Source organism: Odocoileus virginianus, chromosome 6 (genome assembly GCF_023699985.2).
Source record: "Odocoileus virginianus isolate 20LAN1187 ecotype Illinois chromosome 6, Ovbor_1.2, whole genome shotgun sequence".
Taxonomy (NCBI): domain Eukaryota; kingdom Metazoa; phylum Chordata; class Mammalia; order Artiodactyla; family Cervidae; genus Odocoileus; species Odocoileus virginianus.
Genome location: NC_069679.1, coordinates 44,239,922 through 44,252,800, shown reverse-complemented (window position 1 = coordinate 44,252,800; position 12,879 = coordinate 44,239,922). Strand labels below are relative to the sequence as shown.

The following is a 12,879-nucleotide window of genomic DNA, read 5'->3' as shown; positions in this document are numbered from 1 at the left end:
TTTAAATATTTTAATGTTTCCATTATTTTTAAGCAGATTAATGATTTGTTTTTTAAGCAAGTATTCAGGAAATCTTGACTTTGCAGTTAATGTTGTGATATTCCAGACCATATTAAAGAGTGGGACATAGCTTTGTATATGTGGAAATGGAATGATCTTAATACATATTTAGGTAAAAAGACAAAGGTAAGGTAAAGGATAATTAGAGTATGTGTTTCTATTTGAGATAAAAAAGTATATGTTTACAGACGATACGTTAATAGGTGTGTGTATGTGTGTATATGAGGTTGATGCAGTTATCCCTATTTTACAAATAAGAAAACCAAGACTTGAGAGCATCACAAATTCCCATCACAGAACCAGGTGTGGCATCACAGGCACTTTCCAATACAATTTTCTTAACCCTTGACTAACCTTTATCAGGGTGGAGTTGATTATTCCTTTGTACATCATCAAATGATAAACGCACCTGTTTAGAGTGCATCACACGATGTGCAGCAGTGTGTGTGTCTTGCTCGCCCCGGTCCTGAGTGTGGGCCTCGTGCGGGCAGGTGCTCTGCAGAGCCGTCTCTGTATCCTTGCTGCTCTGGCGTGGCCCACTCAAGAGAGCACTTCCGAAAGGAATGAAGGGCAGTGACACGTCTTCATACGTAAGTGACGAGGAGAGCTTTATTAAGTGCCTAGAGTAAGGCAACTTCAAGTTTGTTTTTTTTCTTTTTAACAATAGTAATACTAATAGGATGCCTTATGGTATCTGAAGACTGTGTGAAAGTTTAGCTAAATGGGCTAAATATGATTATACCCAAGACTCAAACCTGCATAGCAAATTTAACTTAGTGAACATGTATCAGTATCAATTATGTGCTGTTAACAAAAAGAACTATTTGTTTTCACGATCACACTTTAAAGTCCCCGATGCACAGAATATCAATGTCCCTTATTAAGTGGTCTGAAAGGTCAGGCCACTAAACTTTTGCTGATTTGCAGGTCGCCCCTCCAAAGATTCAGTGGGCCAGATATCTGTTCATGTGGACATCACCGCCACTCCAGGAACCGGAGAGCATAAAGTCACTGTAAAAGGTATATTTTGGGTTCAGGTAGATCAAACAGCCTATAAGAATTTAACCTCTCAAAAAATAATTATATCCAAAATGTTTTTTTCTGGAAACCCTGTTTTTTTAAATCGATATTAAATTATTTTAGGGCATGCTTAGAATACCTTTATGAATCTGAAACTTTTTATTTTAAACAAAGAAATTAATAGCATAGCTATTTAACCTATATTACTTGAAAAGTCAGTTTAAATACATTGATGATTACATTTCAGAATTGTACGACTGTGTTCTCTATGGTTGAGGCAGTGGTTGCCTCCAACTTACCAATGACATTTTAGATGTTAACTCAGTACATTCTTACTATCCACATAATCTACCTACTTTTTCTATGTGATTTCCAACAACTGATTTGATTTTTTTTTTTAATGGGTGGTAGAATCAATTGACTCTATTTATAAAAATGAAATCTGAATTCAGGGGTCATTTTGAAGATGTAATTTAATGATTAATACTTTGCTCAATAGAACCATGTTCTATTTTTATATTATCATGGACAGTCACTTTAAATAGTATCTATCTTAATCAAAACCATGGCCTTCTAATATATTTCAAAGTTTCACTACCTAAACTAACACTGTTATTGTATACAATACATTATATATGATATTAATAAGCATACAGATAAGTGGGCATGACTATATATGCCAGTGTTGTTAAACATTTTTCAAAAAATATTTTGCTGATGTATACCAAATGCTAGAAGTTTTATGAACCTCCTGAATTAGCAAATTTAATTATAAGACACCTCCTTAAGGGTTACCATCACCATCATCCAAGAATGAACCAAGACATATGTATAAGAATGTTCACTTAAGTATTATTTATGATGCCTGAAATTAGGAAACTGCTATAACATGCAGCAAGTGATTTGTTGAATATTGAATGAAATCTACACATAATTAAATATTTTCTGTTGGAAAATATATAATGAATTACAATGCTATCCATGATGGACTTAAAAAAATGAAACTATTTTTAAGACTGCAATACATTATGATCCTATTCTCTATATAAAGATTGAAAGCATCACACCAAAATATTAAGTCATTTCTTCTGAGTGATAAAATTATAGATTTTTCTTTTAATCTATTTTCTGTATGTTTTCTAAATATTTCATGAATATATCGTAATTTTAATATGAAAAGCATCATGTTTTCACCTAAACAAGAGTCATAACTTTTCAATAGTAACAATTGTCATTTTAATTACAGCTTTTTGCCATCCCAGCACCACATGGCTTAGAGCTGAAAGCCCTATCAAGCATATGGTCCAGAGAGAAAATTATTTTTCCTAGTCCTCGTCAGTGGGGTTAGGATGTTATTAAATGCAAGTCACAGCTTCATACATTATTTTTAAAAATAAGTATCCACTTTAAAAATCAAAGGGAAAGCCTAGGATTCCACACATGGGTTTGCTAACACTTCATATTCCTTTCCTCTTCCTTCTGTTTTTTAGTGATTGCTATTAATGACTTAAACTGGCAGACCACGGCAATGTTCCGCCCCTTTGTGGAAGTCTGTATGCTGGGACCCAACCTCGGAGACAAGAAGAGAAAACAAGGCACAAAAACAAAAAGCAACACATGGTCACCAAAGTATAATGAAACATTTCAGTTGTAAGTTACAGCCCAGCTCCATTTCTCAACCAGGCAACAGGCATCGTATAGCTACACTTACGAGGGACTCACAGAGTAGGAATGGCCCTGGGCTTTGCTGAGGAGAGTAAAACCTATAGGTTTAAGGATCCCTGTTCATCACTGATCCAAGGCAAATGAAGAAAACTGTCATAGGAGGGCTTTGCTCTCATGGAAGTCACACTCTAGATATTAAGAAAATTTGATAAACAAAATCATAAACAAATAAAAAGCTGTCATATGATAGTGAATACTAAGCATAGTATTAAAATAGTGTGATAGGGTGGTCTTGCTGCTAAGGTGAGGTATTCAGGGAAGCCTCTCTGACTTTTAAATAGGAACCTGAGAAAATAATGGGGCTAGTTGTAGCCAGGTTATTACACCACTGCAACTAAAGGAGAAGAGCTGTTACTAAAATTTGGACTGTGAAAACTTCATATGTAGTCACTCACTTACTAGGAAAGTGACCTTCTGTGGAGACAAACAGCTTACTTGAAGAGCCTCACAGACAAGAAGCCAAAGAAATAAAGTCTGCCCTCACTCGCATCATTATCTGAGTCCACTGATGCTCTCTTTTGGCTAAATCCCACTGGAAGCCAGAGCACAGAGAAACTCAGTGGGTGCAGTCCTTTCAGGTCAGCATCCTCCTGCAAAGTACAAGGAGAAGAATGCAGAGTTGATCAAGGTGGAGCAAATGGAAGTTACCTGGCACTGAATGAAATCAAGGATGACTCCTAGTTTTTGGCATAAGCAGTTGGGTAGATATTCACTTGCTGAGATGGGAGAGTAGGGACAGGCCATGAGGAAAGCAAAGATTTTCTTTTAAATCTATTAATCTGGAGATGGGTATTGTACATCCAAGAGGACATATCAAATATATGGTTAGATGTAAATTGAGAATTATCTGTATATAGATGTAATTAATTCTACAAATCTAGATGAGCTGACCTAGGGACAGATAAGAAGCCAAGGGGAAGGGAACATAAGTCAAAGCCCTAGGGACTTTCACACACACACACACACACACACACACACACACATGCACACCTTGCATGCATGCACACTTACCAAGCTTCCCTTACTGCTTTTGTTCTTTGTTATTTCACATTTTTGGTTTCCCAGAAACCTTTCAGCACTGTTTTCTGAATAATTAACTCTTAGCACTCATTAAAACTTAACTATCCTACTACATCTATTAAAAGGGTTCTAATAATGCCTGCTAACAAACCAGCTCACAAGAGTCCACCTATCTACTCCTCCAAATTACACAAAAACTTTGATCCACGTAAAAAGTCTTCCAAAAGGTTCTAGAAATACCTGAATAATGCAAAATTCAGATATAATGCGATGAGCTACCAAGACCACAATTCTGGGGGAAAGGCAGCATTTTGACTCATTTTAATTCAGAAGAAGTCCCAGAGCCTGTCATATTTTGCCATTCTATTCTTCACCCCCCAGGATTCCATTTTCCTGAGTGTCATTTCAGGCTGTCTCTAAAATAAGTACACAGGTTAGTTGTCCATGTCTCCTGGAAGCGAAAGTCTGGCTTGGCAAAATATTTGATCAGAAAAAAGTCACTTAGAAAAGGAAGCAATCTGGAAGCGTGTACCACTGAGGAATAGAAGTATGTTCATTAGAAAGTCAGGACTATCTGAGGAGGAATTAAAATAAGGGACAGGGGGGATTATCCTCAGCATTTCACCACTCAGCCTTCTTCATTAGGTTCAGTTCTGCGTTGACAGGCTGTCTTGGGTCATTATTAGAAGAGGCCGGCCTCAGCCCCAATCTTGACAGGTCTAACAGTTGCCATACGAAAAAAACTGGCACTGAAGCACCAGGCACTGCTGGAACTGATTTACTCTGGAGATTTGTATCCAATTTAGCATGTTATGAATAGTGCTTGATAGTCTGAGCAGTGTATTTCCCTGAGAATAAGGCTCCTATATATAATAGCTTATCCAGGAGTCTGAGGTAGAGAAAGGAATTGGTAATAATGGATGCTGAAACAATGGCACAGACACTCTTCCAAAAGGTACCCCTCCCCCCAGCCTAGCTTCCATGACCCTTGGTAACCCCTCCTACCCCTGTATCACTGGGGAGACCTTGCCCGCAATGGTTAATGACAACATAATATTTTAATTCCAGTTTCTAGCAATATCCTTAACATCAGGAAGCAGTCAAGCATTTTTAGATTGATTTCCTATTTCTATCTAGGAAAAGAAGGAGTTTTTAAGTTAGATTGCTGAGTAAGAGCAATGTAAATACATTCTAAGGAAAATTTAAAGAATATTTGCAGAGTTAAAATGCAATGATACTTTATTTGCCAATACAACATTCTAAACAATGTATAAAATTTTCCACAGTCTCTTAGAACCATATCGATCCCTATTTGAAAATGCTCAAAATCCCTGTTTTTAATCCACACAGCACTCTGAATAAAGAAAACCGCCCAGGAGCCTATGAACTCCACCTTTCGGTTAAAGATTACTGCTTTGCCAGAGAAGATCGAATTATCGGAATGACAGTAATTCAGCTCCAGAATATAGCCGAAAAGGGGAGCCACGGGGCATGGTATCCCCTTTTGAAAAATGTCTCTATGGATGAAACCGGTTTGACTATTCTTAGAATCCTCTCTCAGAGGACCAGTGACGATGTGGCTAAAGAATTTGTAAGACTTAAATCTGAAACAAGATCTGGTGAAGAGAGTGCTTGAAACAATACCATACCCCAAGATAGCATCTCTGAGAATTCACAAACTGTTTGACTACTGCATGCATGTGCAAATACAGGGGAATGTTTATTTCACTACATTTCAGTGTTTGCCAGTGCTCAAGTATAATGTCTACAAGGTATGTGGGAAAACTGCAGAACTTTTATACTAATTCTGGTCTCTGAGAAATCAATGTTCCATGAAGTGCCAAAATCATGATGTTCAGTGAAATATCCAGAGTATCTTTTAAAATGTTTATTTCATTACCAATTTCTCATCCATTAAACATACTAAAACACAGTCTTTTGAGTTTGTCCATTAGTTAATCCTTGTTATGTTGGTTTATATATCTGGTAGATATGAAAGCATTTGTTACTCAAATTCTGTTTTATTTAGACTTACCTCATAATAGATGTCTTACAAATACCCTTTTCTACCATGACTAGACATGCAGTTACTTCTCGAAAGCATTTGTAATTTTATAGTTGCAGATATATTGTGATGATTTTTGCATACAAAATAAAATAGAAAAGGTGGGAAATATTTTATGCTGACCAGTTTCCAACCTTTCTGAAATATCACTGTGAAGAAATGCTCTTAAAGCAGACTTATGCAAAGCAATGCTAAATAGTTTGTTAACATGTTTGATATATCAACAAAACTTTGTTCCTTAAAACTGCCAAGGTCACATCACATTTGTAAAAAAAAAAAAAAAAAAAAAAAGAGGTAAGTTGAAGCATTTGCCATCTAGCATGTCTTGGCTTTACCAAATTTCATTCTTTAGAAAATCATAGGATTACTGGTTTAGAAGTACAATGGAAGGATTGTTTCTTAAAATTACCTGTGATAATTAACTATACTGTTAGTGTTTTCCTTCTGACAGTTATGACTAACTCCTTCTTTACTGAGTGCTATAATCAGTTAAATGTTTCCTTTTTAGAAATATTCAACAATTTGTACTGAATGCAGCATTATTATATATTGCACTGGAGAAAAAAAGTCATGTCTTCAGCTATTTAGTGAAAAATGCAAAATGAAGTCTGAACAAATTGCTTACAATTTTGTAATTTATGTTATTTATAAGCCCAAGATGCATACAATGCAATAGGAAAACAACTTATTACAGCTCAGTAGACAAAAATATAACTAGGTTGGATTTTGAATATGAAATAGTTTATAAATATTTGCACTTTCTCTATTTTTATGATTTGACTTTTTAGAGTCTGTACCTAAATAGTTGGCTGTAGAACAGTACTTTGTAATTGTAACTTATGGTCATAACTGTTAGTGGGCAACATATACATGCAAAATAAAGACCCTGTTAACAGTGACTGCTTTGTGAACAGGCTGGTCCAATATGTTAAGAACAAGTGAAAAGTATCATGACTCCCAGAACCATGCTGTTACTGGGTATGAAACCACAGACAGCAAGATCCACTAATTTATGTTAAATTGATAGGCAAGTGCTTTGTTAATAATGTCTTCAAATGCATAGTACAGTGCAATCCTCTGGCATATGCATTAATAAATGAATATATATTAAGCACATGTAATACTTCATTGTATCGTCTGCCTTTTTATTTCATATATGCAACATCATTTCATTATTTAGGAATAAGAAATCCAGATTCTTTTTACTGGATAGAACACTCTTCACAATGTTTGGTTCGAGTATCTCATTAGAATTTGAGGGGAAAAAAATTCCAATTCTGTTCCTGGAAAAAGTTGCACTTAACAAAATAATGAGCCTGAAAATAGGGAAAAACTGTTGTATCTACCTGTCTGCATGTCTCTGAATACTGTTAAGCTATGAAAAAATTCAACATTCAAGATATAGACAAGCAACACCATTAAATAAAACTGTACATAACAAAAGGTTTCATTATTTTATTGAAGAATTCATTCAAGATTTAAAACAATTTTATAGAACATTGACTTGAGGAGTACATTAATGTCATAAAGCACAACACCATTGAATAAATAGCAGTTTGGGTGTGCATTGATCACACAAAAAATTATGACCTAAGTATATTTCCAGTTTTTGTTTAATTGGATCTATTCATTCTGTCTTTGTGTATGTGTACAATATATATCAAACACTAATGGTGATGGTGTGAATTGTGTCTATATATTAATATCATAAAGTACCAGTACTAATTTTGAGATGGTTAGAAATTCTACAGTCTTTGTTGTTTCTGCCAAGATATAAGTATTTGTTGTCTCTGGCACAAAGCCTGTACTATTTACATAACCAAATTAGTCACTCTGAAGTTCACAGCAACCTCCACCAACTATAGGCTTCATTAAAGTGTGAAGCAATTTATTTATTTTAGATAAAATGCACAAAGTTTGACTTTTCATCTACAGATGAAACTTATGGTAGAAGTTCTCAAAGAAACACATGAAAATCAAATTTTGCTAAAAGGAGGTGTTTAAAACCACAGTGAAACATTTATTATTTAAAGGGGTTTTCATGAATTATTCGGAGAAGGCAATGGCACCCCACTGCAGTGCTCTTTTCTGGAAAATCCCAAGGACGGAGGAGCCTGGTAGGCTGCAGTCCATGGGGTCGCTAAGAGTCGGACACAACTGGGCAACTTCACTTTCACTTCACTTTCATGCACTGGAGAAGGAAATGGCAACCCACTCCAGTGTTCTTGTCTGGAGAATCCCAAGGACGGGAGCCTGGTGGGCTGCCACCTATGGGGTTGCACAGAGTCAGACACGACTGATGCGACTTAGCAGCAGGAGCAGCAGCATGAATTATTATTTAAGGTAAGCAATCAGATGTCCTTATAACAGGCTGCTCTAATTCATATATTTCTAGGATAATTTATATATTGAATTTCCCTTAAAGGAGGTACATTTATAAAAGACAATCCCAGCTTAACATTTTGCATTTGGTCTTTTAAAAAAATATTTGAAATGAAATTTATTTAATTTCTCTTTTATAAAGATATGGCTACACTAAGCACTTTTAAGGACTAATATAGTAGCTTCAATCTCATACTCAATGAAAGGTAATCATAATTATGCAGAACTCAGAGAATAACCCTGGTTAGAAGTCTGATTCCCCTGTTACCATTTGGCAGAATATGGGGATGCAGAGGGAAGCAACTGCCTTTCCTGACATTTGCTGTGTTTAAAAGCACTCCAGTCCCTTGTTTGAAACAGCTGGTTCCTTGCTCACTCAGTCCCAGCCCTCCACAAATGGGTAATCTCTCTTGTTCAAGCATCTAGTACTTATTTTTCAAAGTAAACTACTAGGGTATATGACTTGATGGAGACTAAGCTCCAATTTGTGAATGTCATATGATACTTATTTTAAAATATATATTTTTCACATAGCAATTTTGAAATCAGGATACATTTTAGAGTCATTGTCATGCTATAGATTAATCAGTGTTTTTCCCCCTTTTTAAATAGTAAATAATGGTTCATCTTGCAATGAAAAACTTCTTATAGGCAAATGTAGAAATAATAGTAGTCATTTATCTTTTTAACAAATCATATAAATTTTAATCTGCATACACTAAAATTACTATGTCAAGAAGCAACAATTAGAACTGGACATGGAACAAAGAACTGGTTCCAAATTGGGAAAGCAGTACATCAAGGCTGTATATTGTCACCCTGCTTATTAAACTTATATGCAGAGTACATTGTGCAAAATGCCAGACTGGATTAAGCACAAGCTGGAATCAAGATTTCTGGGAGAAATATGAATAACCTCAAATATGCAGATGACACCACCCTTATGGGCGAAAGTGAAGAGGAACTAAAGAGCCTATTGAAGACAGTGAAAGAGAAGAGTGAAAAAGTTGGCTTAAAACTGAACGTTCAGAAAACTAAGATCATGGCATCAGTCCCATCACTTCATGGCAAATAGATGGGGAAATAATGGAAACAGTGACAGACTTGACTTTCTTGGGCTCCAAAATCACTGCAGATAGTGAAATTAATAGATGCTCCTTGGAAGAAAAGTTATGACAAACCTAGACAGTATATTAAAAAGCAGAGACATTACTTTGCGGACTAAGGTCCGTCTAGTCAAAGCTATGGTTTTCCCAGTAAATTATGGATGTGAGAGTTGGACTATAAAGAAAGCTGATAGTGAAAGTTGCTCAGTTGTGTCTGACTCTTTGCGACCCTGGGTCTCCTGCATTGCAGATGGATTCTTTACCAACTGAGCTCTCAGGGAAGCCAAAAGAAAGCTGAGGGCTGAAGAATTGATGTTTTTGAACTATGGTGTTGGAGAAGACTCTTGAAGAGTCCCTTGGACTACAAGGAGATCAAACCAGTCAATCCTAAAGGAAATCAACCCTGAATATTCATTGGAAGGACTAATGCTGAAGCTCCATTACTTTGGCCACCTGATGTGAAGAACTAACTCTTTAGAAAGGACCCTGATGGGATGCTGGGAATCGCTGAAAGCAGGAGGAAATGGGGACAACAAAGGATAAGATAGTTGGATGGCATCACTGACTCCATGGACATGAGTTTGAGCAAGCTCCAGTAGTTGGTGATGAACTGAACTGAACTCTGTTGGTATACATTCCTGTTTTGACTTTTCATAGAATCATGTATCAAGCACAGCCAGCAGTATACAGGACAGCTCAATCATCCTCCAAAATTTCATTATCCAACTACTTTTTAAACAAACTCTCCCTCTACATTTAGCTCCTGACAGCCCTGATCTATTTTTAGCCCCACTGGCTTTATGTTCTCCTAAATGTCATTGAAATAGAATCATAGTAGGTATCCTTCTGGGCCTAATTTCTTTCATTAGGCATTATTCATTTGAGTCATCTATGTTATGGCATCTATCAACTGTTTTCACTGCTGAGTAGTACCCAGTTACATAGACATACAAGAGTATCTGTTCAGTCATCAGTGCAAACACATATTGGTTGTTTTTGGTTTTTAGATGATTATGAACAAAGCTGTTATAAACATTTCTGTACAGGATTTTATATGACTGTAAGTGTTTATTTCTCTTAAAGGAATACATACTAATGGAGTTTATGGGTCATATTATACAGCTAACTTTATGAAAAAGTGTCAAATGATTGTATCATTTTATATTCCCAGCAGCAATGGGTAAGAGTTCCAGTTGCTCCAAATCCCTGAAGCACTTGATATTGTCAGGTCTTTGTTTTTGTTTCTATTTTAGTTTGCAGTTTGTTGATGATCAATGCTGTTGAGTATAAGCAAAGTACATTTGTTTATTTCTCACCTGTATATCATCTTTGGTGAGTGTCTGCAAACTTTCTGTCCATTTATTCAACTGGTATTTTCTTTTAGTATTGTTGAATTTAGAGACATTCTTGTGTATTGGATATATAAATCCTTTGTCAGATATGAGACTCGCAACTATTTCACCCCAGTCTGTGGCTACTCCTTTCATTCTCATAACAGTGTCTCTCAGAGAACAAAAGTATTAAATTTTGAAAAAGTCATTTGGTTCTTCTCCCTTTGTTTCTTAATGAGTCTTGCTAACGGTTTGTCAATTTTGTTTATTTTTTTCAAAAAACCAGCTTTTAGCTTTGTTGATTTTTGCTTTGGTCTCTTTAGTTTCTTTTGCATTTATTTCTGCCCTAATTTTCAAATTAACAAAACTAGAAATGAAAATGGAGAGATCACAACAGACAACATTGAAATACAAAGGATCATAAGAGACTACTACCAGCAGCTCTATGCCAATAAAATGGACAACTTGGAAGAAATGAACAAATTCTTAGAAAAGTACAACTTTCCAAAACTGAACCAGAAAGAAATAGAAGATCTTAACAGACCCATCACAAGCAAGGAAATCGAAACTGTAATCAGAAATCTTCCAGCAAACAAAAGCCCAGGACAAGATGGCTTCACAGCTGAATTCTACCAAAAATTTAGAGAAGAGCTAACACCTATCTTACTCAAACTCTTCCAGAAAATTGCAGAAGAAGGTAAACTTCCAAACTCATTCTATGAGGCCACCATCACCCTAATTCCAAAACCAGACAAAGATGCTACAAAAAAAGAAAACTACAGGCCAATATCACTGATGAATATAGATGCAAAAATCCTTAACAAAATTCTAGCAAACAGAATCCAACAACATATTAAAAAAATCATACACCATGACCAAGTGGGCTTTATCCCAGGAATGCAAGAATTCTTTAATATCCACAAATCAATCAGTGTAATACACCACATTAACAAATTGAAAGATAAAAACCATATGATTAGCTCAATAGATGCAGAAAAAGCCTTTGACAAAATGCAACATCCATTTATGATTAAAACTCTCCAGAAAGCAGGAATAGAAGGAACATACCTCAACATAATAAAAGCTATATATGACAAACCCACAGCAAGCATCACCCTCAATGGTGAAAGCATTTCCCCTGAAATCAGGAACAAGACAAGGGCGCCCACTCTCACCACTACTATTCAACATAGTTTTGGAAGTTTTGGCCACAGCAATCAGAGCAGAAAAAGAAGTAAAAGGAATCCAAATAGGAAAAGAAGAAGTGAAACTCTCACTGTTTGCAGATGACATGATCCTCTACATAGAAAACTCCAAAGACTCTATAAGAAAATTACTAGAGCTAATCAGCGAATATAGTAAAGTTGCAGGATATAAAATTAACACACAGAAATCCCTTGCATTCCTATACACTAACAATAAGAAAACAGAAAGAGAAATAAAGGAAACAATACCATTCACCATTGCAACAAAAAGAATAAAATGCTTAGGAGTGTATCTACCTAAAGAAACAAAAGACCTATACATAGAAAACTATAAAACACTGATGAAAGAAACCAAAGAGGACACAAACAGATGGAGAAATATACCATGTTCATGGATTGGAAGAAACAATATTGTGAAAATGATTATACTACCCAAAGCAATCTATAGATTCAATGCAATCCCTATCAAGCTACCAATGGTATTTTTCACAGAACTAGAACAAATAATTTCACAATTTGTATGGAAATACAAAAAACCTTGAATAGCCAAAGTAATCTTGAGAAAGAAGAATAGAACTGGAGGAATCAACCTGCCTGACTTCAGGCTCTACTACAAAGCCACAGTTATCAAGACAGTATGTTACTGGCACAAAGACAGAAATACAGATCAGTGGAACAGAATAGAAAGCCCAGAGATAAATCCACAAACCTATGGACACCTTATCTTCGACAAAGGAGGCAAGAATATACAATGGAAGAAAGACAACCTCTTTAACAAGTGGTGTTGGGAAAACTGGTCAACCACTTGTAAAAGAATGAAACTAGAACACTTTCTAACACCATACACAAAAATAAACTCAAAATGAATTAAAGATCTAAATGTAAGACCAGAAACTATAAAACTCCTAGAGGAGAACTTAGGTAAAATACTCTCTGACATAAATCACAGCAGGATCCTCTATGAC

The 12,879-nt window shown here is 35.7% G+C and overlaps 1 protein-coding gene across 3 annotated transcripts in view; it reads left to right on the top strand.

Annotated features, from left to right (window-relative positions):
- UNC13C (unc-13 homolog C) overlaps positions 1-5,758 on the top strand; it is a 655,668-nt gene extending 649,910 nt beyond the window's left edge. For all 3 annotated transcript variants that reach the window (XM_070469257.1, XM_070469256.1, XM_070469255.1), the window contains 3 exons: positions 988-1,080; positions 2,571-2,730; positions 5,176-5,758. In XM_070469257.1, coding sequence (XP_070325358.1) covers positions 988-1,080; positions 2,571-2,730; positions 5,176-5,461 — 539 coding nt within the window. In that variant the 3' untranslated portion in view covers positions 5,462-5,758. The remainder of the gene's footprint in view (positions 1-987; positions 1,081-2,570; positions 2,731-5,175) is intronic.
- The last annotated feature ends 7,121 nt before the right edge of the window (positions 5,759-12,879 follow it).